Here is a 25,340-nt window from a genome sequence, read left to right on the forward strand (position 1 = left end):
TCGTGATCTTCAATCCCCTCACATTTAGCAGTGAAATATAAACCACCACCAAAATTCTAGTCAAAATCAGCATTTAGACATCATAACCCCAAAAAGCATAGAAGCTGCTCAAACATACCAACCAGTCATCATCAAACATGTTAACTAAAAATGTCAACCATCATAAAGTTACTAACAGGATGTTGAAGAGATAATCAATACACTGGCTCTGTTGATCCTTAAGCTCATTATGTGTCAAAAGACATCACTCAATTCTATCAAACTGCCATGAAGTTGATTACTAGAACATCACAAAAGCATGGATTACTAATAAATTATAATCCATCACATTTTCCGAAAAACAAAAGAGATAATTACACATGAAGTTCTTGATTGCGCACCCAAGCAACTTTTTTTTTTCCCTTTTTTTATTTTTTTTTTGAGGGGAAAGAGGTCCATAACAAAAGCATTTACATCCACGTAATTTGATTAAGACTTGCTCTTCCGACCCAACCGTCTGGTCCCGGATTTTATAGCTTAATGGTTTTGAAGTGACACAATTTACTCAACTAGAATTAACATACTTAAATCAATCAACTCCAAATCAGATGGTTCAGACCTACAAGTACTCGACAAGCTCTCGAAGTTGTGCATCTTCAGTTAGAGCAATGTCGAAACAAGTGAAAAATAAAACAGGAAATTTAGTCAGAAAAGAAGAACGTTGGACAGAAGTCCTAAATGATCAAAATTTGTGCATATTAAGTAGGAGATGTCAGTAGTGTTGATGTGTTGGTCAAAGGGTTTATAGACCGAAAAATAATGTGCAAGCAACAATGCAATCTGCATTGTGTAAAAAAAATCAAGTAAAAGCAATTGCAAAATGAGCTTTCCAGCCACATTTCACATGTCATAGAAAAGCAATGATATGACCCAGCTTACATTCAAACAGTAGGATAAAGAGGGGATGTAACGTTACAAGTACAAAGTACACAATGCCAGCAGCATTGAGTGCCAGTTCTTGATACCAAACCAAAATGCAAATATTCCCGGATACTCTCTACAGTTGAACCAAAATTGCAACAATATAACCCAAGGGCCACCAGAAAGAACAGGGCATAACAAGAAATAAAATATAAGATCAAAGTGCTAACTGGCTTCTGGGGGGTGGGAGGGCAGGAAAGGCCAGTTTGCCTCCGTACCAGAAAATCGAGCACTACCAATGGAAACATAAGACATCCTTACCTCTTCCCTTAAAAATATTCGGCCATGTAGTGGCAAATAAAAATAAGTTCCCTTTTCGGTGCTTTATATCGCCCATAACATCAAAAAGTCATCACCGAAGATCACCCGTCCTACTTCTTCCGAAGTTTATCTCGTCTAACCCTCACAATTTTCCGGCCAGACTTGTCACCGCCACCACTTCCCAAAGAAAAGCTTCCACCAGCAGCAAACTCTAGACTTCCAGCTGCTTGAAATGGAGAGGGGTTCTGCGGATTATTAGTATTCTGCTGGCTACCAAATTGAAAGATCGACGGCCCACCAGACGGAGCAGCTGGAGAACCGAACATAAAGCTCGGTGTTGCAGTTAAATTTGTCTGTTGACCAAATGTTGGAACAACAGGAGCAGAAGCCTGGGTGGTGTCATCAGCCATGCTATCCTCAACATTCATCTGATCATTTCCAGGAGATACCGAACCAACACTAGCTGCGGGATTCTGCACCCCAAAAGGTGAGGAAGAGGTGGAAGATATAGTGGCTCCAGCTGCGGTGAATGAGAATGCTGGCCCCGATGATATGCCAAATGTAAAAGGAGAACTGCCTGAAGAGGGAGCAGACAATCCAAACGAAAATCCCGTGGATGGTGTGAGTGTGGTCGACCCAAAAGTGGAACCAAAAATGGATGAGGTGGGCAGCTGAGAACTGGAATTAAACATATTAGCAGCTGTTGGTGCAAACGAAGAGCTGCTGACAGGACTGGAAGACATACCGGCACCGGCGGAAAAACCAGAACTCGAACCAAAATGTGGAGTTGGAGCAAATGAAGAAGAAACGGCACCAGAGGAAAAAGAAAAGCCAGAACTTGCACCAAAAGGTGCTGTCGGTGCAAAGGACACGCTGCTTGCAGAACTGGAAGAAGAACCGACACTGGTGGAAAAAGGAAAGATGGAACTTGCACCGAAAGGCTTGGTGGTGGGAGCAGCAGAGCCAAACAGTGAGCTAGCCGAACCTGAAGAGGAAGAGACAGGGAGCCCAAATACCGGCTGGGGGTTAAAGGAACCAAACTGACTTGGGGAGTTTTGGGAAATATTTGAAACCCCAGGTCCAGGCTCGGTTGCCTGGGTCTCAAAAATGGATCCACCTGTGGCACCGAAAGCAGAAGGCAAGCTCTGAGAACTGCTACCAGCAACCGACAAGTTCTCACTGCTAGAGTGTGCTGAAGCACCGGACCCAAAAACACCATTGCCCGAAAAGACTGAAGGCGTCGATAAATCCAAGGAACTGCTGGTTGTGCTTGAAAATAGTTGTGATGCTTGGACAACGGAGGAACGACTGCTAGGTCCCATGCTGGTAAAAACAGATGATGTTGCTGAGACACAACTGTTGTTTCCTGTGCTCGAGTGTGCAACTGTTGAACCAGAAGCAACGAAGCTGCTTATGCCAAAAGGTGATGCCTTTACAGACTTTTCTTCCAAACCGTTGGAATCAGGTTTGTCCAGAGATGGTGTAACCATGGTGGAAGCACCTGAAGAGGCACCAGAGCCAAACTGGAATGAAGGCACCGTAGAAGATACAGGGGTTGCAGATGAGATGGTAGGACTACCAGAACTGGTGCTAGTGACTATGCTGGTGGAGAAAACTGAGGTCACTGAATTATCAGAAAATTTCATGGCTGGGGCAGCAGAAATCACGGGCATAGAGGAGGCTGTAGTCAGTGAGCCATTGCTTTGGGTTGGTGTCGTGGAAGCTCCGAAAGCAAATAGTACCGGGCTACTTGAACTAGACAACACCGACGAAGCAGCATTTCCACATGATTTGAACACATCTCCAGCCTTCAGATCACCTCCTCTATCTGATTTTGAACCATCCAGAAGAGTTTCAGGAGCATCATTGCTACAAAACACATCAAGAACTATAAGTCAGAAGTTTATGAAGTTGAATAGTACATCAAAGAAATTAAGTTGCAAACAGATTTAGAACCTCACGTTAAATGCCATTACAACACAAGCTTTCAGATTTTTGTTGTTTCGTTTCTGACAAAATATATAGCAACTGGAGGGTTGAAATTGAAAAAAAGGTGATTCTGATAATAATGTTTTTTTCCTTTCTAGAACAACAATGTCTAGTTCCTAGAACTTTGACAGACTAATATCATAACTGCATATAAAATGGCAATATTGAGAACGTTGAGCTTCTGTTCCTAGAAATATAGCAGAACATCAAAGCAATTGGTGATGGTAATATTGAGAGCATTGAGCTTCTGTTCCTAGAAATATAGCAGAACACCAACGTAATTGGTGAACGCATGATGCCTCCCAGAGATTAACAAACACCAGCCCATCATAGTCTGAGAAAACTGAGGCAGGAAGGACACAGGAACCTTGCATACCAATGTACAATATCCTCCCAAAACTAGAGACGTCCACATAACTGGATATTATTGAAGAAAATTCCTAAAGTATATCATTAGAAATCTATGTTTTCTGAAATACAATATAAACAATTAAATTTATTTTACAATCCTATCGCATTTTACCAGTAGATGAAAATCCTCAAAACAGATGATATCTGATATCCACATCTTTACCTACACTTGCATCCGCACTTCAATGAACATACTCAGAATCAGAACATCACCAAGACATGTCATAAATATTTGTTGCATGTATTTTTAAAGACACTATTTTCATTGCAAGAGAAAGAAAGGAAAGAACTATCCCCTACCAAACCAATGTAATATTCGTACAAATGATGACTGATAAAGGATCACTCAAATTTGAATCTTCACTGGCATTTGCTTCAGACTTCGATTTCTCAGAATATCATTAAGAATACTTTCTTAATGAGATTCCTTGCACATAATTATTTGAAGAAGCTTTTCTACTTAAAGATAAAATGAAGAATATGTTGAACTAATGCAGATTCTCAATATTCAAATTCTCCATATTCAAACAGAAGGTAACTGAACTCTAATTAGAATCTGACCTTGCACCAAATGTCGGGCTTACAGGATTACTAACAGCAGTCATAGTTGAAGATAATGGAGAAGATTGTGCATCTTTGGAACCAAATTTAAATGTACGACCAGCAATTTCTTCCTTTCGTTGAGCTGATCTCTCGAGCAATGGGGTTGGCATAGGTGGTGAAGGCGTCTGGGAAGAAATGCTGGAAGGAGAAGCAGTAGGAAAAAGGAAGGCAACATTTTTTTCACTTACAGGCTTGTCAGAAGCTTTGACCTCAGATCTCTTGTCCAATGTCAAGGTAGAATTAAGCATGCTTTTGGAGGAAGATCCCAAAGACCTCTCCAATTTTGTTATTTCAGGACGGTCTGTCTTGCTCTCTGATATCAACTCAAGTTTATCATTGCCGGCAGAGGCCAGACCAGAGGAATCTTTGATATTATAATTATCATCATCCAAATCCAAAGAATCCTTACAAGAAAAGTGATAAGTATAGAATCAACTACATCATTCTCCATGATAATTGTATCACATTAACGAAAAAATAATTGCACGAACCATTACATAGAAGACTAAGTGTACAGCTAGATACCTCAGGTGCACTCATCTGGAATGATGGTTTATTCTGTGAAGGGACAGCAGCAGCAACTGAAATTGCAAAATCTGCAGACTTCATACCAGGTTTGGCTTCTGTGGCAGACATAACGGATTTGTTCCTGGCAAGGGCTTCAGGTTTCGCTTGAAGTCCTGTGACATCGGGCTTTGATGGGCCATTCTCTCCAGCTCTCTCTTGTTTTTGGAAAGTGGAATTTCTGATGCTTTTCAGATGGGAACTGCTAGGAATGTCCAAATTATCATAGGCTTGTACTTTCAGAAACTTAGATGAATCTATATCCTCCATGCTCTTGAGAGCCCGTCCACGTAACATGCTATGTGTTAACTTGGATGGTGATTCATTCCTATCGATAATTTTCAGTTCAGATGACTTCTCATTTGGTGATGGCACTAATTTATCAAGTTCTTGCAGTATTTTCCTGGCCATTTCACTAGACTGGGGAGGAATGGGAACAACACCTGCTGAAGGCGTTCTATCATGCCCATTTTCTGCATCCTGTAAGTCTGTTGCACCATCCAAATGGAGGGGTTTCTGAATTGAAGATGCAGATCCCTGATTGGCATCTCTAAAGCGAGGAACAAAGGGAGCTGGAAGAAGATTTCTAGAAAGTGATGACTGTAAGTGTATGTTTCTTGATGGAGACATTACATTAGACTTCTGACGAATCCTGCGTATAGGACCTAAAGATCCCACATCACTATCTAAAACTGAACTTCCCCGTTTCAGTGCCTGCTCAATGGTATCAAAACAATGTCCAATAGTCAGAGGAAGGTAGCAACTGCAAAATCCAGTGCTAGTAGAAAGGAAAACATTTTTGAACAAAAGGTGAAAACAGAACATTTAGATGACCTGAGTACTACCTCGTGGTCATACCCTTCAGCATTTAGAAACAGGACCCTCATCCAAGTACATGGGAATAGACTTAATAAGCTAGTGCAGTTATACGGTTATGGTTTATGATAGTTAAATTCTGGTCGAAAGTTGAATGATACTAAGGAAGCTATAACCAAAATTAGCAATAAACCAAATCTTGTATGACTTAGTCCCAGATAACACTTTGACTTGCTACGTCCAGACTCCAGCTGCAGTAATTTGCTTCTGTTACCAACAAAGGACAACAAATAGAACAATATCTGATTGCTAATTTTAATGGAAAACAAGAAAAAGTGCAGCAAAAAATCGCAATGGTTGAAATTCAAAATTCATATTAGATAATGTTAACAAGAAGCACCAATAGAGGGAAAAGAAAATTGAGCAAAAGCAGACCAAGGAAAACATGGTGGAAGCATAGAAGATGGTTATAGAATCCACCATGACAGATGATATGAACATAATTAGAAAAGATAGAGAAGCAATTTTTGTACAGCCAAAAGAAGCAAGCATGTAAGTTGTATATAGACGCATGACCTAACTTAGAGACCACGTGACTAGATTAATTTTTGGGAAAAGAAAAAAAAAAGACTTATGGACCAAGTGATTTGTGGACCATGTAACTTGATGGCCAAATAACTTATAAACTAACATAGCATCCAAGTAACTTAGAGTCTAAATAACTTGAGGGTAAGTAACCCAATAACCAAGACTGGCTAGAGATTAAACAATTACAAAATGCAAGAACAGATTTCAGTAATTGGATAGTTTTGATATTCCAATATGCTCTATTGATGATCCAAGTAGTTGGATGAGGCCTTGAAACATCATCACAAAAAAATGTGCTGCATGATCTGGGCCCTTAAGTTCATCAATATGAAGTGCATATGTTGGCATTACAAAAGTTTTTACATAATGCATTGGCATTACAAAAGTTGATACATGATGCATATGAGCATACTTATGCACATTATTTAATAGTTCATTCAGATCTAGCCATACCCAAACATGACCCAATAAGTCAAACACAATTATTTTCCGAATTTCAGGTCAAGTTATCAAGTATGGTCCTAAATCAACTACTATTCACAAGTCCGAAGCTTTGACACATAAACATAACATTAGGATTTTTAAAAATATTCAATATAATCAGGAACATAAGTATCAAGCCAGTTAAGCTCTCAAGGCATGTCAGAACTCTATGGGTTTGGTCCAATTTTTTTTGACCGAATCAAGGTTCAAAGTACTGATTTTGATACCCATCACATCAACTGGTGCACAGTACTAAGTGTCAATATGGTACATCCCTTGTCACTAACACTCAATACAGGAGGCATACAAAATATTGCTTCCCTACCAAACTACTAGGCTACAGACCAGTACATTTTGTTACTTAAATCCTTGGACCAAAAGGCAAACAACTCTGTGATTTCTAGAGGCTAGGTCTGGTCAAATTCAAGGTAACCATCCCTCTTGCATGCTTCAATCCCCAATTTATTAGAATAGCTAATTGATCAGTATCACTATCCATGGTTAGCCTGCCAATTACATGGAAGGTATCCCAGTAATAGCAAGAAAGGCATACCGATTTGCTGCCAGACTGCAGGACATTTGTTGATGTCCATTGAGATGATGTTGAGAGACCAGAGTAGCCATCCAAAGATCTACCACCCTGAAAAGAGAACAAGGTTTCTAAATAGGGAGAATAAATGCAGCAAAGAAATTATTTTTTCCTTTATATAAGTTAATAAGAAAGAGACAGCCATTTGACTTCAATCACACTAGCATATACCCTAACAGTGGTCACTTGATGAGCCTTAAAATATGGAGAACGAGACATTCTGTATATTGCGGATCTGCCATGAGGTCTTGCAGTCATATAGCCATTCTCCGTATGTTCAGGAATTCCAGAAAAGCGGACAGCAGATCTTGGAGCAATTGCCATATCCAATGATTTTTTCGATTGTGGAGCTGCATCCTCCTGAAATATTTGGCTTTGCCGACTTAAAGTGGAAGGAGACACCTTTGAAGACCTGGAACCCATATAAGCTTTGGCAATCTCTGCTGGTGAAGCAGCTTCCTCCTCCGGAATCTGACAGAAAAAAAAAACTAATATTCAATAATGGAGCATAACAACTAACATCAGTGATTACTATCACGACAATGACTCCTTGCAATTTAACATCATGCTAAAGGAAAGGAATCCAGAGGTTAGTTAATTTCCATCAACTACCAAGGCATTAGCATTAATAATAATGAACAAGAATTACCTCATTAATGTGGTGTCGGTTTAATAGATCAAGGTATGTCCATACAGAAAATGATATGTTAAAAGAATCACCTCTCACCCTGATGTCACCTGCCTAAAACTTTCTTTTGAAATCCCAGTGAAGGTAATTCTCAGCAAGAGAACTGACATGAAATCTACAAGGCCAGCTGGGAGGTATGGGACCTGCTAATTTGTTGCTTGTTTAAAGTTCCAGCAACCAGAAAGCAACACGCCAAACCTCTCCATGCTTTCATTGGGTCTAAACAACAGAAAGAAGGCATACCTCACAAAGGGCATCACATTAATCTCAGGCACAGATCCCATGAACAACATGCAAAGTGAGCAACAAAGCATAGATGGAAAAGCACAACAGCATTTATCAGATCTAAGCTGTTAAAAGGTCAAAAAAAATAAAAATAAAAATAAAAATCTCCAGAAACCAGCAAAGAACATACCAAAACTCCCCATTCCTGGAAAGAGTCTAGAATAGACAGGAGGCAAGGGCATTGCTTTCATCTCTCAGGCACAAATCCCATGTTTACATACAACAAAGGACATAACCAATCATAGATGCTAGAAAAATAAGATCTGAGCTTTAGAAATGATAAACAACTCCTTGTTCCTTGACCACAATCCACCACCTAGTTTGTTGATGTAAATCAATCCATTGCCTCATTCTAAGAGTTGGTCAGCACAACAAAGAACAGCACCACATGTATGGCTTCAGTGCATTACTAGCATGTGATACTGGCACAGTACCAGCTATAAGACAATACTTGACATGTTCCATGCCAAGCATGTCAAGCACGGGCACAACACAACACAGCACCGCACTGCATAGCAAGGTTCGCAAAACAGATACTAAGAACCATATCAATACATTACTAGTTTGGTATGATACGGTAAGCATACCATACGGAGACAGGCTTCCAACACTTGTTCTCATTCCTACCCATGGCACTTCCTGAAACTGCATACTATGGTTTGGTACCAGGCAGTGTGGAGCTGTTCCACTCAGTTTGGACAAGTACAGAACTATCTGGCTCATACACTAAACCGAACCTCAGTACCTTACCGATGCAATATGGTACAGTCAATACGGGGTGGTATGGCAGCCTTTGTTGGATGGTATGTGCTGTTACAGTGGGAGGGCAGCATGCAATACCTTAAATCTTGGTCCATTATATTGCCAATTCACTTTAGAATTACCCATTAGATCACAAAGATGATGCTAGAATAGTATGGATTGAGAAAGTAATGCAAGATGGTTGTGAGAACAACAACAATATTAAACAAAATGCTAACTTTAACATTGCAAAAGAATCATTTATATTAACTGTAAAATAGGCTCAGGAGCAGCAGTGAACTGAACTCTTACAGCCAAATTGACTGGAGTTGTGACACTCCCACGTAATCTGAAGGATGCAATCACTTCCTGTTCTGGAATATTTGGCTTTTCCTTTTTGTCATGACTGTGTGCTGGTTTTGATGTACTTGGTTCAGCAGTAGACTCCTTGTTTTGATTTACTTGTTCTGAAATATTTGTTTTTTCTTCATTCACATAATTGACTGCTGGTTGTGATGTACTTGGTTCAACAGTTCTCGAACGCAATAATTCAGTGAGGCGGTCAAACTCGACCCTGTACAAATTAAATCTTTATTAGGAAGACAATACAACAGAGATAGAGAATAATTCACATAAAATGTAAAAAAAAGACAAACTATGACAAGTAAAACAAACTTAAAAAAGAGGAGATGGTAAATTAATCCCTTGAAAAGCAATGCTCTATCATGTCAGAACTACATGATCATAAATTAGGCAGATAAAGGAAGCAACAGGTAAAATAGTTTCCAAAATTTTATTGAAATAATCACATCAACTTTGCCATATTAATACTTTAACTACTCTAAATTATAAACTTTATCATATTACAGAAAAGAAAGCTTCTACAGGCAAAACATCTTGGATTAGTTTGGACAAGAAATGCAAGAGATAACGTACAATTCATACAGCATTCAGCAGCAATTAGATTTTACAAATCGATAATTAAACTTCTTCTCAAAAAAATAGATAATTAAACTGAAGGATGGTGCAATTTCGTGGATGCTGTCACATGCAAGAGCGCATGATGCACCACCAGCAATTTCTGGAAGTCATTGCAGCCACCATATACAGATGGTCAAAATGAGTTTAGAGGTCCTGGATGGAGCATTGCACACACTTGCATGCAGCATCTTATGCAAAATAGAATTTGCCAAAATGAATGCCTACAAATGATCTCATAAGTGCAGGTATCACATAGAAAATGCTTTCCTTGTGAAGGTTTTCTGCTTCAGTAGATGTTCGAGTTCAGAAATTCCACCAATGTCCAGATTCATTTCTTCCCAAGCCCCAGGAGCATCACAATTATCTTTTGCCTTCTCTCCACCACAACCACATTGTTCTCCTACTTCAGATGATGAATTCTGTATTTCAATATTCCAAACAGCATATACAGAAAAATATATAAGTTAAACATAGGCAATAAAGAACCATACTAAGGTTTTAGTGAAAAAAAAATAAGTGAAAATACTTCCAAGGTTGGCCAAGAGCAAAACTAAACACTATGAATGGGCAGATGAAGAAAAAATGGCAACATTATGCCTCTATACCAGTACCGAGCCACCACGCATAGGAAAAACTTTACAGTAAGAACTATTAGTAACCTTTACACAAATGAACACAGAATATAGTCCACATCTCATTAATACTTTACAAGGTTATAACTGAAGGTCAACAGTCTTTAATGGATACGTACCTCTTAGCAAACTGGATCATAAGCATGTCTGGTCGCAGATTCAGATAGTTTAGCAAAAGTAAGAGATAGAAGAAGAAGAAAATGTAACTTTTTTCTAAATGATGAGTTTTAAAACATCAAAAAGAATGTACTTGAGAAGTTAAAATTTTTGTTTTCTAACTATTATATTCTACTTGAATTTCAATACACTGCCGCTACAAGAATAATAGAAATTGAAGAACATAATGTGGTATAATATTGTAATATATTATATTACAATATATTATAGTAATATAGTAATATATTATACTATGTATTATATTAGACTTTAATCCCTCGTCATCATACCTTTAGTGGGATGGGCAAAGTTGAGGAGAAGCAGATAGGTTTCAACTGCAAGAACCAACAAAATAGCTAGAGAAGAGGATAGAGGGTATTTTCTTTGATGGCTAGACATGATTGACAAAAACATCATATAACTAAAAAACTAATGAATATGATCATCAAATTACAAGTCATCTACATGATGCTTGTAATCATATATCTACGTTTGCAATCCACAAATGGACTGCACATATGCACAATCAAATGTCACTCATATTAAATGTTAATGTGTGCTCCCAGCTCTCTCACTCTTTCTAATTTGAATCTGATCCTACTAACCTAGATATCATCTGGCCTTTTGTTTCTAATTGTAACATACTAGATCAGCCCTTCCCCCTCAGACTTTGAACCCTACGTCATCCCCACCCCTTCCCTCCATGCTCTACAAGTGTCTTTGGTGTTGCTTCTACTTTTAAAAGTTCTCCTAAAAGCACTTTCTTTTCTTCTTTTAGAAGCACTTCTCCTGTATTGTTACCAACACTTATCTTTCTCAGAATCACCTTTTTGCTTCAAAAGTTAAAGAAGTGCTTTCTTCAAGCAACACCAAATGCCTAAGCCATATTATCAAGCTTCGTTTTCTTTCTTCCTCACCCAAGACTAACTTCTTGTTCACCCCTACCAACATGGCACATATCCTGACCCTTCTTTTCTTTAGCCCCGAATCAGCCCATCGTCCAACATTTACGCTCCCACCAAGTCAAGGTTCACCATCTTGGCATCAGATCCCATACCAATGCCACCTTATAATGTGTCAGTGCAAGGTCAATTTGGCATACCAAGTATCGATATGCCCCTCATAGAACCAATATAGTACGCCCTGTACCATCCGTTTGGTACAATCAAAGTTTTAAACCCCGTGGGACGGAGCTGTCCTGATTTTCATGGAACGGGACGCATCGCCGTTCTGCCCCATCCCGACACTTAGGACAGAGGATGTCCCAAAGCGTCCCGATCGAGACGCTGGGATGCTGGTGGGATGGTCTGTCCCAACATATGAGACGGTACCCCATTCCGATGTCCCGCAGGATGTCCCATCCCAATCAGGATATTGGGATGCTAGCGGGACAGTCTGTCCCAACACATAGGACGGTACCCCATCCCGGTATCCCACAGGATGTCCCGGGACATCCCACTGGGACCTGAATCCCTGAGTACAATATGGCAAACCTTGCTCCTAGTACTTTGACCCTCCACATACACCCCTCCAAATCCATTACATTGCAATCTACTCACCCTGCAGCCCCTTAACCAAACTCCTTGCTCCATCAGTGTTGTTAGTCTAGAGAGTTGAGATCATGGTGGATAGAGAGGAATGTACATGGATGAGAAGGCAGAAAGTGGTAATCAAGGAAGATCAATAACAAATGGAGGCTAGTAAATGTGAAGGAAACATGATGCAATAAGCCATGGTAGTGTTCTTGGATAGTGTTGCTCCAGCTTTCGGTGTTTTAGTCAAAAAAGAATTTTTTAAAAAAAAAAAGAAAATATAGAAAAGGTTAAAAAAAATAAACATTATAAATTACATAGGTTCTTTATTCATGCAGTTTCAATGGTTTTAGGATGAATATAATATCATATATGAGTAAAATTCATAAATTACATTTATAGAGTACTTTGAATTTCAATTATTTGAAAAATCGACTTATATAGCAATTGTGAAGCTTATCAGTGCCTGGTGATGTCTTTTTCTTCATTATTTTTTAGTATAATCAAAAAAACATATTGAATTTGGAATTTCTCTCATATGTTTGGAGGTTAAGTGTCCATTTTTATAAATGAAAGTAGTTATAAAAATATTATATTATTCTATATAAAAAGTTATTATTGTGCAAAATAGTAATTCGTATTTGGTTATTGATATTAGTATTTGTTAAGTACTACAATAGGGCCCTTGCCTAAGGCCATGGCCTTTCAAGGGTTATAATTGTCATCCATGAGTTAAATATTACCTCTTTTAACTTCCAAAAAGAAAGAAAATTGATACTACATTTATATATCAAGAAATGAAGAAAGGATCAACATATCATAGGACACAAAAACTGGTCAATTTTGAGCATAACTAAATCAAAACTGGTCAATTTCAAATAAAGCCAACCAAAACTGCTGAAACGGAGTGTCAAGGTCAGTTTCAGCTCACTTCTAACCAAAATAAATCCTTGCACCTGATATGGATCAATTTTGGTTGAAACTTCAAACCTTGGTACCAAAGCAAGATGATCAGGGTTTAGGTTTGCAAAAGAAGAGTCTAGGCACCTAGAGTAGAAATAACGGTTGTTCAAGATGATTGGGGCATAGGTTGATAGCATGTATTGATGCATATCAAAGTGATATGTACCTGCACACGGTGATATACATTAGAACAATGCAGCCGTGAACCATTATGGTGACCTACCCATGTGGTAGACAAAATATAGTACATAGCATTTCAATCCTTAGTTCCATTATGTTCTCATGAATGAGTATCTCTTGGTTAGAGAATTTAAGTTCCCTAACTTGCCATGTTATTTACTTTCAGTTAGATTTTACTATATAACCATATTTTAGATTTTCAAACAATAAATGGATCCTTAGTTTATTTACTCTATCAGAAAATCAAGTTACATGTTGAGCACCATACCAGACATTATTTTTTCCCCAATGTATTTGTTATCTGAGTACTTGTTTGCAGTACACTAACCAAATATCTTCTCTGTTTTCAACATTAAAACAGATTCCTCTGAAAACTCCAAAGAGATTTTATGCCATAAAAAAGAAAAGCATATTATGTTGAACAGGAGAAAATGATTTGGCTGAAAAGCAGAGGTGGTTTATCCTATAATAACTTTAAGTCACAGGTGTACCTCACTAGAATAACCCATACTTGACATAAGAAAAAAATCACAAAAAATATTTAATGCAAACTTTGCAAATAATAACGCAAGAAAATATGACTAATATGAAGTACATCCTGAGTTAACTTCTAGGAAGTTTCAAGCAAAAATTGATCTGATTAATAATTATTTCTTATAAAGACACGAAAAGCAAACAGCTGAAAACGTTCCAGGTCAGTTCCTTCATGAAATATACACAACCAAAAGATTTTTTTTAAATCACAATACTTGGATAATGTCCCTGACAGCTTAGCCAATTTGCTAGGGCATGAGCACCCTAATCCCTTAAGGCAAGGATTAAACAATTCTGTAGGGTTGTAATTACAGGGTCAAAAAGATAGAAATTTGAAATTTATTTAGGTAAAAAAAGAAAAAATTTATTTTTTCCAGCAAAAAAAAAATGTTATTATCAAACAGATAGCTTCATAGCTCATGCTGTAGGCATACCACCCACAGGAAAGGATTGCTGAAATTCCAGGTGCTGAGTTTTCGAAACTTGAGAACATCAACATGACACACAAACGAAGTTTCAGGAATTGTCATGCATACTTGCTAGTAAACACCGAGAAAAGATCAAAAAACCATGGATACAAACATCAATTAAATATTTTCATTGCAATCAATAAATCAACAATTATTATATCGTTAAGGTCTAAGCATAGAATCCATTTTCTGAAAAGAGGTCTCTAGTACAATAATTTTGGCAACATTAACATACAAAGAAAAAGATAGAATTCTCTGTTATAACTCAAGGAAGCAAACAGCTATAAAAGCAACCTATAATCAAAGCCTACAATTTAATCCATTACCATAAAGAAGAAGAACACTTCATTAGTTTAAGAGAGATTTCCATATTAAATGAGAAATTTTTTTTAAAAAAATGTAGATATAATGTGTATATACAAATTAAGCCATTTAACACTGCTTACAGTAGAAGGCAGTTCAGGATCTTCTTGTCTGGATAGATGGTTTTCCTCTGCACATTATAACAAAGTCGTAAATATATTGCAGCTCAGAAAGAAAATTTAGATGTTTCATTAATGAAACAATAGATAGCTGAATAGAGATAACATCAATGTGAGAAAACAAGAAAAATAGGATGGATAACTTAGAAAAGGTCATAATCACAAACATGAAGAAAACAGATTGCTATTTAGAAGGGTGATATGTCAATGAAATCACAGTTGAAAAAAGGCAACATAAGGCAATCCCAAGTGATTTTGCACAAATACATGCAGTAACTAACTACAAGCACATTTTCAGAAGGCAGTTGTGCTATGTGGGCAGTCAAGGGACCACATAGTGCATATGCAATATGCAGATGAATATGCAACACAGAGGTGGTAAAATAATGTACATAAAAATACAATAACCAGAATACCAATAATAGCAACATTAATACCAATGGCAAATAACAAACATCACTGGCTATTTAGCATTTAGTAGCTAGTAGCAATATTTAAGACATTTGTAACAAATTAATATTATTAACAACACTTACATCTGGCCCAACCATAACCCACACATAGTCAGCTATCAATCACATCCATGCCACTCATACGGGTCACACAGGTGGGCCCCCCAATGCTGAGCTGGTCTGTCATAATGCTATGCAGGCTGCATATGTAGCTGCAATGTGCCAGGTGGACCACCTTTGGGCCCACATGCAGCGGCCCAGTTGCATACAGGGAGCACTATGGTTTTCACTCTCAGTATCAGTTCTCATACTGGTAGCTCAGTAATCCAGTCAGGTCAGTGCAGTACACCCCCATACTAACAGATATTACACTGTTGGACCCCTGTACTAACAGATAGTATGCTATTGGAGGTGAGACAGCAATTATAAATACATGCATATGGTTTCATACAGAGCCTCTGTATCGTACTAATGCATGATATGGTCAGCATGGTACTCGCAATACCAGCCAGTACAAGTCAATACAAAAAAAACTTTGTAACCATATATAGATAATGTGATCGGGTCAGAAGACCGCATCCACAAATGTGACCACACTACCGCTTTTTAAATCAATGCTAAAAGCTAACCAATGATCAAGATTATTCATGAAACAAATGACTAGCCTTAGGTAAATGGTTGCACCATCCAAAAAATGCTAATATGAAGCAACACATTCTAAATGTTTTCAATATTCTTGACTGCAAATACCTCTATGGGTCATCAGAATTTAAGAGTTATAAACAAAATTAATCACAACAACAATCATTAATGCTGAAGTCTTGATGTTCATAGGTTACTTGTTCCCGCAACTTCTGACAATGACGAGCATCGCATCAGAAAAAAGAAGAAGGAACCTACCATCTTTGAAGCAGTCAATGCATTCAGTTGCATTTTAGCATTTTCCAAGTACTACACTTTGATGCTTCAATTAGTTATCACAGGAATTGAGCTCCACGCAAATGACATAAACAATATGTATTGAAAAAATGATGATGTTAGAAATTAATAATAATAACAATAGTTGAAGAATACCTAGCATTATGAAAAATATAAGATTACAATCCGCTGAATATATAGAATTTGTTTAGAGGAGTAATTGAAACTAATACTAAGAGCATGTGATACCCCTGGAAGATTCGCAGGTGAAATCTCTTGCTAGTTCTAACACGTGAACCGTCTGTTACTTATTTGACCAGAATGGATGGTTTAGCGATGAGATAGGAAATAAAGGCAAGGGAAGGGAGGAGGGAAAGAGTTGGATAAGTCTTGTTTTGTAGTATGTTATGTTATCATAGAGTAAGCAAATCATCACAACACAAGTCCACTGCAACTCAATGCCTAGTAGCAAAATCAAGTCTTAGGTAGGTTTCCTGCAACCTCCACAAAAAGATGATTGCATCAAGTTTCTAATGAGCAATTACAGCCAAGAAAATAACTAACTTGCACTTGTGCTTAATTTGCATACCTTACAAAGTCAACCATAGACTCATTACATAATCATTTTAATCCAACCCCACCCTTTTCCAAGCGCACACCTTTATACTTTTCCTAGCATAGGAACATGTACTGTAATCAAGTTACCTCCGCTATTACAATTTTAAATAGTATATTCTTTTATACTCATTTTATGAAACTTAAGGCTGTTTTTTGCCTTCCAGATGAACACAGCTTCCTTCAGCAAAAGATATGTTCTTCTCCTTCATCTAGACTATTTCAAAGTCTAGGGGAATTTTCGAGGTTGCTCCTCAGTTGTGTAAGCCTAAGGTAGACCTCCCTAGCAAGCCCCTTCTTGCCTAGATTTGCCTTGGCTAGGACTTTGGCAAGAATTTCTAAGAGGTTGATATCAAGTTGACAGCAAGTTGTAGAAGCTATTCAATGCAGTAAGCCTTTCCAGCTTTGAGTTGTTAGATGCACCAGACCAGATCTTTCACAAAAACATTCTGAAGAGTTGTTTCCTTGCAATTGGTTTTGGCAGCACTGAGCCTTAGAAAATTCAAACATAAAACATGATGCAACTTGAGTTGGAGTAGTCCAAACCCAAATCAATCCAAATGTAGGTTAGATTAATTTGAGGATGTGTGCATAATTTGAGTTGGACCAATGTTAGATAATGTCAAACCTATGTTACTTGGAGACATGCATCAAGCTCCAAAAAATCCATGTCAAATACAAACCAAGTTCGTACATATCAAACACTTGGATACTTATGATGTTCTTTTATAGCAACTTCTAAAGATTGGGGGGAGAATTCAGCACTCTTCCAACAATAAGTTGATCCCTTATTCTGATGTTAGGAGTGAGTATTTTTTTTCCTTTTTAGATATTGGTCAAGGATGTAGGTATTAAAACAAGTTTGCAAAATATTATTTTCTTACATGAATGAGAAACATGTATGGTGAAGGATCTTAACAGAATATCTTTTTAAAATTTTCACTTTAATGTTTATACAAACAAGGTCCAAATGTATAATTATATAATTTAGTTAAGATTATAATTATCCTATGTATCCTTGTATATCCTTTTTTCCCTTTCGGCGAGTCAGATACTTGGATGCACTTCTGAATCCAATTCTCGTATCTATGTCCCTTCAACACTGCATCAAACTGATATCAAGGTAGTCTACAATAACATGACTCATCATGAAGATAATATATTGACTGGAGCTTCCAACTGGACCCGAACTACAGTATTAGTAAAGCAACCAACCCAACCTAAACATGACCAAAATTTAACTATTAATAATTGAAATCCTACAGGATAGAACTCAAAGCAGAATGATTCCACTAAACACAGCATAACCCAACCCAAACTACTCTTTGGTTAAAATTAGCAGGGCTTAGTTGGTTCCAGGTCTGATTCAAGTATTTTATCAAGTTGCATCAATCATCAAATTATGGTTCACTATGTTGTTGGTCAAGTTTGGACCTAGATTTTTCTGCTTCGAGCAAAGTCTGTCCAATATGATCCAAAGTCTTAAATGAGGGATCAATAGTGAATTTCCTACACTGGGTTATATTTTTTGAAACTACATTTGGCGTAATTCTAGAAGTTTTAAAGGGTGAAATAGGTGCTTAAAATATAAGAAAAGGTCATGTATATCAGGGAAAAAAATATTTTTGATTCCCATTCCTGTAACTCTTTCTGTTGTTATCAGCCTCTTATCACAATAACTACGCCACAATCCACATTTGTATGTCCTTACAACGGCTATGAATGTAATAAATTACAAATATAACATTTCTTATTTTGTAGAAAAACATGGTGACTTCAAAGGAATCACCTAAGGGAGTGCCAACTGGTTGAATTGGTTGAGTCATTGGAAGTTGGATGCTAATGATCTAGGTCCTAAGCCACCTTCATCCTCACTCAAGAACCATAATATATTGACTGGAGCTTCCAACTGGACCAGAACTACAATATTAGAAAAGCAACCAACCCAACCTAAACACGACCAAAATTTAACTATTAATAATTGAAATCCTACAGGATACAACTCAAAGCAGAATGATTCCACTAAACCTAGCTTAACCCAACCCAAACTACTCTTTCGTTAAAATTAGCAGGGCTTAGTTGGTTCCAGGTCTGATTCAACTATTTTATCAAGTTGCATCAATCATCAAATTATGGTTCACTAAGTTGTTGGTCAAGTTTGGACCTGGATTTTTCTGCTTCGAGTAAAATCTGTCCAATATGATCCAAAGTCTTAAACGAGAGATCAATTGTGAATTTCCTACACTGGGTTATATTTTTTGAAACTACATTTGGAGTAATTCTAGAAGTTTCAAAGGGTTAAATAGGTGCTTAAAACATAAGAAAAGGTCATGTATATCAGGGAAAAAAATATTTTTGATTCCCACTCCTGTAACTCTTTCTGTTGTTATCGGCCTCTCATCACAATAACCATGCCACAATCCACATTTGCATGTCCTTACAACGGCTATGAATGTAATAAATTACAAATATAACATTTCTTATTTTTTAGAAAAACATGGTGACTTCAAAGGAATCACCCTAAGGGAGTGCCAACTGGTTGAATTGGTTGAGTCATTGGTAGTTGGATGCTAATGATCTAGGTCCTAAGCCACCTTCATCCTCGCTCAAGAACCACATCCCCATGATCAGCTCCCTTTAAGCAAGTAACACATGACCACGGATGACCTTGTTATGGTCTTTTATAGCCTTCTTCATTCCCTTGACCACCTTGGAGATGGACACGTCATACAACTACGATGCCTTTGTGGCTTTACCTAACTTTAATGTTACCTAGACACACGATACAGGTGTCGGGTGTCCAAGTGTCCAGAAGTATCCAACATGGGAACCTTTTAAAAATAATATACAGGGAGATATCTATATCTTATATATGTTCATGTATATATGCATTGTTTTATGTCTACATGAGCTAACAAGTTGAAGCCTATGGCTCTTTTGTTCACAAAATTGATGAACGGTCTGCTAATTTATATGTTAGACTCAATAAGTTTCATGTAGATTGACAAAAATAGACTTGTACGAATGATGACAAAGTGATCTAGTGGTACGAAGAGTGTCATGAAGTATCCTAAGTGTCCAGGTATTCAACATGTCAAAAGAGCTAAATTCTGTCTCCAAGTAATGCTACTCAACTTTGCCAGCCTTCCTCAATTTCCTAATAGCATAAGGGCAAATATTTTAAAAAAATAGAATGCAATTCATGCAACCACATGTGTGCCCAAATATGCAAATGCCGCCTAGCGACCACCGCATAGGACCTAGGCCACATGGCAAGCCATCAAGCACCTACATAGGGCTCTGGGGCTCATATGTTTATTGATGCATATTGATCATAGATGATAAGTCATATCCGAAGTAAGAATGACTTTTGAGTGTCTTTTTAAAAATTGGTAGCTTAAATACAACATGTTTGACGTCTTAGCTAGGTATCTTGAACCTAACCATAAGCTAAGCATCATTGTTGTTTTTATTTGTTGTTCATTATTTGATAATTCATAAATTTGTTTGTTGCATTACATTATCTAAATTTTTTAGCATAGTTCATAAAAAATATTGCTAATGTTTTAGGTTAATGTTATACACTTACTAAATTAGGCTCTCAAAATAACCGCGGATTCTTATTTTTTTTCTTATCTTTTACTTGTTTTTGATATTTAACTTAAATTTATCTATTTTCATAAATCATAAATATATTTCTAAACTTTTCAAAAGTACCAACCAAACAGACACCCAGTATACACTTATATACCACATATGGACTATGCAATTCAATTTCTATAACCTTGAGAAAGATTGATGCAAAACATAGGCACCAAGCTCAAGTCTATGCCAATGACATGATTCATGCAATAGGCACTTCATGAAACTAGTGATGTAAATTTTGCACTGAGTTCCTTCTAAGCTAGATGACCTCCAACATGAATGCCTAAGGCACCCTTGATTACATATTTTCTTGCTAAGCTAGTGCTCTTCTTGAAAACAATATAGATATGGCATTTGGGTTGGATGCAATGGAAATCTACATAGCAATACTTCAACTTGCCAAGTGGGTTAAAGGCCACAGCTCTTGTTAAGCAAACAACGATGTCAACACTCAATTCCAAGTCCACTAAGCAGACAAGAATAAGAGTTTAAGCCTTGGTGCGGTGATGAGGCATCCCGCCATATCAAGTGTCAAGATGGGACCATTAAAAGATGAGGGCCGGGACAGACAGGACATCCACTATCCTATGTGTTGAGATGCAGGACATTCCATTCCATGAGAATAATCAGGACAGCCTCATCCTGCAGTATCTGAATCCTTGCACAAGAAAAGAGAGGAGTGGCTCAATATTGATGGGGTTATTACCCACGATAATGAGAACAATTTTGCTGAATGAATTTGAAATAAGGTTGCTTAACTGAATACATTAAAATAATTGTATTTTCATGAATTTTCTAATATGTTTTGTTCATGTTTGCATTTATAGGAAAAGAAATCCAATATCTCACCTAATTATCCCCACATCCCTTAGAACCTAATTTGTCTCACCAATTTATATCATTCATCCTTTTGAAAGACCTCTGTCTCTCTCCTTAGAAAAAAAAAATGTTACCATATTATTTCCTTTTATAGTAGCATCGAATAATATAAATCACCTTTTTAACATCATTATCTATCACTAGAATCCCCTAAACTCGGAATTATACCTCCAATTTTTCACTCCTTCATGTTACTTGATGCATAGGATAACATCTTACTTTTTCTACTTCCTAAATTGCTGTACTAGGTGGTAAATGTATCAAGATAGTTTTTTCATGTCATTTTTGCTCATTATTGAAAGATTCCCTTGCACACATCCATTTGTTCAATAAACATTTCCCCTGAAGGCAGTATGGAAGTTATTATGTTCCAAACTGAAATAATTTGACCCCTGTAGGCTTGCATGAACATTCTCAACAAAGACATGTTACGCAAAACTACATTAGAAACTAAGCCATCCTTTGCTCCCTAAACGGGGTTTAAATTAACATGCCAATAAATTTAAGAAAGCAATTAAAACCAAAACATAATGTCATCATACATCTATATACTTGCTACTTTGTGTTTGTTCCAACCTCTCTCCTCCCCCAATCTCTCTCACTCCTCGTAGGTTTTCCCTTCTCCCTTTTCTGTTTTCCTTCTGACTTCCCCTTCACTCCTATTTTCCTTTAACCTTCCTCCATTATTATCTCTTCTTTCCTCACCCTCTTCTTTTCTTCTTAGAGATACGTGCTATATTTAAAAAAAAAAAAAATTAAAGGGAATCTGATGAAAGCTATATACACAAGTTTGCCTGCACATGGCTCATCCACAAATGTAAGCAGACTGATCAATGGGATGCTCATGCACTTGGCAATGGGGCCAAGTGCCAAAGTCTCCAATTGTCTGACATGGCACCTTCCAAAAGTTTAGGCACAAAAAACATGGCAAATAAACATACATGAATATATATAAGAAATTATATTGATGCTTATATAAAAGAGAAAATGAGAAGCAGAAGCAAGGATATCTGTTGTCTGGCAAATAGAATAGTAGATCAACTATGAATTAGTCGATATTAGATTTTTTTTCCCCCATTTTAGAGGAAAACAGCTTTTTTGAATGCTTTACATTTTAGGAGAAAATAACCTAAAATTGTCCTTATAGGAACTCCAAACTCATAAAGACATCAACACTAAACATAGAAAAATAGGTTTTGAGAAATCACATGTTGTTGTATGACAAAATCAAATCTTGGTGCACTTGTGAACAAAAAAAAGAAACCTAGAAGCCTGTTCCAGAAGCCCCCCCAACAAACTTAAAAACCCTAAAGTTCAAAAGGCCTCAGCCTTAAATGAGAGCGGACCATTGTTTTCCAAAGTGTAGCTCAAGTAACTATGTGAAAGATGGGGATGATAGGGGCCAGTAGGACAGGGAGGGGGCTGAAGGCTTTTCTCAAGACCAATAGCCATTCCTTTTAATTACCATAAGGTGGGAACAAACCATCAAATACATAGAATATATTTAAGGATAGTGCATCCCTTACATATATTTTAGTTGGCTTGATGCTTAAAAAGTTTTTTTGACAGGGTACTCTAAGGTTCCTTAATATGTTATTAAGATACTTAAGTTGATGAATAGCTATGAAAGCTTTATCGGGCCGGGGGGCGGTTGAGGGGGGTCATAACCGCACTTCTCTTGAAATGCCCAACACTTGAAACTAAGAGTTTCCAGCATTACACTCTCATAAAGTTGCCAAGTGTTGGCACCTTTTGCTAACAAAACTAAGAAACTCCATCCAATTGCATGTTCTTATATTTTAGTGTCAGAAGGTGTTAACCCTAATGGAGTGCCCAAGCAGCCTGGTATGTAGTAAAACAACTACCAAACAATGATGAATAATTTTACCTATGTGTAGATCCTCTGACTTTAATCATATCCTATTCAGTCAAAAAATACTATTGCCTCTACCACTCCCTTCTTAACAGTCAAGACAGCAGGCTTTAGTTGGTGATATATCTTTAACAGATTATTAAGTTCAAACTGACCATATAACAACTATTGACCATGAGCATTGAATAGCATGTATCTGTTTATGCATATGGTTACTATTGATGGCATAATTAGCAACTGACTTGACTGTAATGTACTTCACTAAGTAACAGAAGAAACTAGGTCTGTTCTAAAAGCATAGTAAAGAATCCTTGAAGACAAGTCATATTATTTGTCTGAATGAACTCAAGGAAAGATACAAACTAGTTTGGCTCTGTATCATGCTCCACAGCATATATATACATGAAAACACAGAAACATATGCAAAAGCATCCGTGTAATTGAATTGCACAACAGCCAGCTCTACAGCCAGAGGTAGCATCAACTCTAATTGAAATTAAATTACTTCCAGAATCCGCAACAGAGGAGAAATAATCATACAAAATAACAAAACACGTGACTAATACAACTTAAATCAGCAATGGAATCATATAACAGCAACCTGTTCAGCTGCAAGTAAGCAAATCCAGCCTGCTCGCAGCTTCCAACAAGCTGCAGACATGCACTTCGCTTTAAAAATATAAACTTTGAAATCACATAAATAGAATAAACTCTAAAAATGATACTACGCTTGAAAAACCCTTGGAAGCCTTTATGAGGACTTGGACAGCATCTTTTCTCCTAAAAATTCCTCTTTTTCTATCCTAATACATAATCTTAAGGTTCCAAGATGACTTAAGAATAATTCAAGGGATTGGATTCCTCTTCAAAAGACAGTTTGAAAAAAAAAAAAAAAAAAAAAAACAACATGAACCACTCATCCTAGTGACAAAAGGCGGTCTCTTTCGTATCGAGTCCAATGCATATAACCACCACACAAGCAAGAGATTAGACGAGAACCCTAGAAATCAAAAACCCTAACGAAGAAAGACCGGGAAACCGAGCAAGCAATACACAACAGTCAAGAAAGGGATAAGGAATGCAACCTGGGGCTGCCGGGGGAGCGGCGAGGCGTTTGCGGAAGACGGAGGAGAAGAGGCGGGAGGCGCTGCGGGTGATGATCCGGGAGGCGGGATCGACAAGCTTGGACAGCCAGCGGCTCCCGCCGGGCTCGGCCACAGGAGGGTGGCGTATCCCACGTGCCGCGGCCGGGGGGCGGTCGTAGGGCGTCGCGGGGGGCCGGCGGGAGGGGCGTTTCGGGAACTTTCCCCCGGCGCCACCCTCGTACGCCGCCGCCGCCATGGGAGGAATCGAAGGCGGAAAAGAGAAAGAAAAGGGAGAGATAGAAGAGAAAGGTGGGAGCTGAAGAGGAGCGGAGACGGAGGCGAGATGGTACGCGAGGAGGAGGAGAATAAAAATCCGAGATTGGGCTTCTGTTATTACATATGATACGCTGGATGGAACGAGAGAGAAGCGAGGGGGGGAAAGGGGGGCGAAGGGGGGCCGAGGGTTTGGAACCGCCTACGACGCCGCGAGGCCGTATGGATACGGATTGGCGTATCTTTCTACGTATTTCTTGTTCTAATATACTTACGGTCTTGGTCTTAGGGGTCCCGAGGACGATCGTGGCAAATCTTAGTAGGGCTACGGGCCCAAGTGTCTGGCTTGAACCGGACCCTGGCTCCAAGTCGAAGATCCAGCCCCAGATCCGCCTAACCACTGGATGGGTGGCTCGGTGCACGTTTCCTTCGCGATGGTTCGGGTCTTGGTCTCTGCAAGTCAAATCGGATACGTTCATGTTTGATAGCGTTTTAGAATGTCACATGATCCGTTCCCAGATAAATTGGATATTAAGTCCTGGTCCAAGCCTCGTTACCGGCCCATGGTCCCAAACTTTCTATATGAGGTAGGACTGAAAATATATGGAATACTAATATATCTATATCCATATTTATTTTATTTAATAAATATAAATATAGATATAAATATTAATCTAATGTAAAAATTTATA

General features: G+C 37.9%; 1 protein-coding gene across 1 annotated transcript; it reads right to left on the reverse strand.

Annotated features, from left to right (window-relative positions):
- Positions 1-891: 891 nt before the first annotated feature.
- LOC105042431 (nuclear pore complex protein NUP1) lies at positions 892-24,802 on the reverse strand. The gene is made up of 9 exons (XM_073253489.1): positions 24,376-24,802; positions 14,873-14,919; positions 10,226-10,378; positions 9,291-9,551; positions 7,436-7,735; positions 7,229-7,315; positions 4,750-5,502; positions 4,183-4,628; positions 892-3,090 (listed from the first exon to the last, which is right to left on the reverse strand). Exons 1-9 carry the CDS (start codon positions 24,629-24,631, stop codon positions 1,332-1,334), a joined length of 4,062 nt encoding a protein of 1,353 aa, XP_073109590.1. The 5' UTR covers positions 24,632-24,802; the 3' UTR covers positions 892-1,331.
- Positions 24,803-25,340: the final 538 nt, after the last annotated feature.

Source organism: Elaeis guineensis, chromosome 3, assembly GCF_000442705.2.
Source record: "Elaeis guineensis isolate ETL-2024a chromosome 3, EG11, whole genome shotgun sequence".
In the NCBI taxonomy this organism is placed as follows: Eukaryota; Viridiplantae; Streptophyta; class Magnoliopsida; order Arecales; family Arecaceae; genus Elaeis; species Elaeis guineensis.

Bases quoted from the DNA above. Each gene is read 5' to 3' on its own strand.
- LOC105042431 (XM_073253489.1), bottom strand. From the start codon at position 24,631: ATGGCGGCGGCGGCGTACGAGGGTGGCGCCGGGGGAAAGTTCCCGAAA. The intron at 10,379-14,872 runs GTAAGCAGTGTT...ATTGAAATACAG, and splicing joins ATCCTGAACTGCCTTCTACT to AATTCATCATCTGAAGTAGG. The intron at 9,552-10,225 runs AAAGCATTTTCT...AATTTGTACAGG, and splicing joins AGCAGAAAACCTTCACAAGG to GTCGAGTTTGACCGCCTCAC.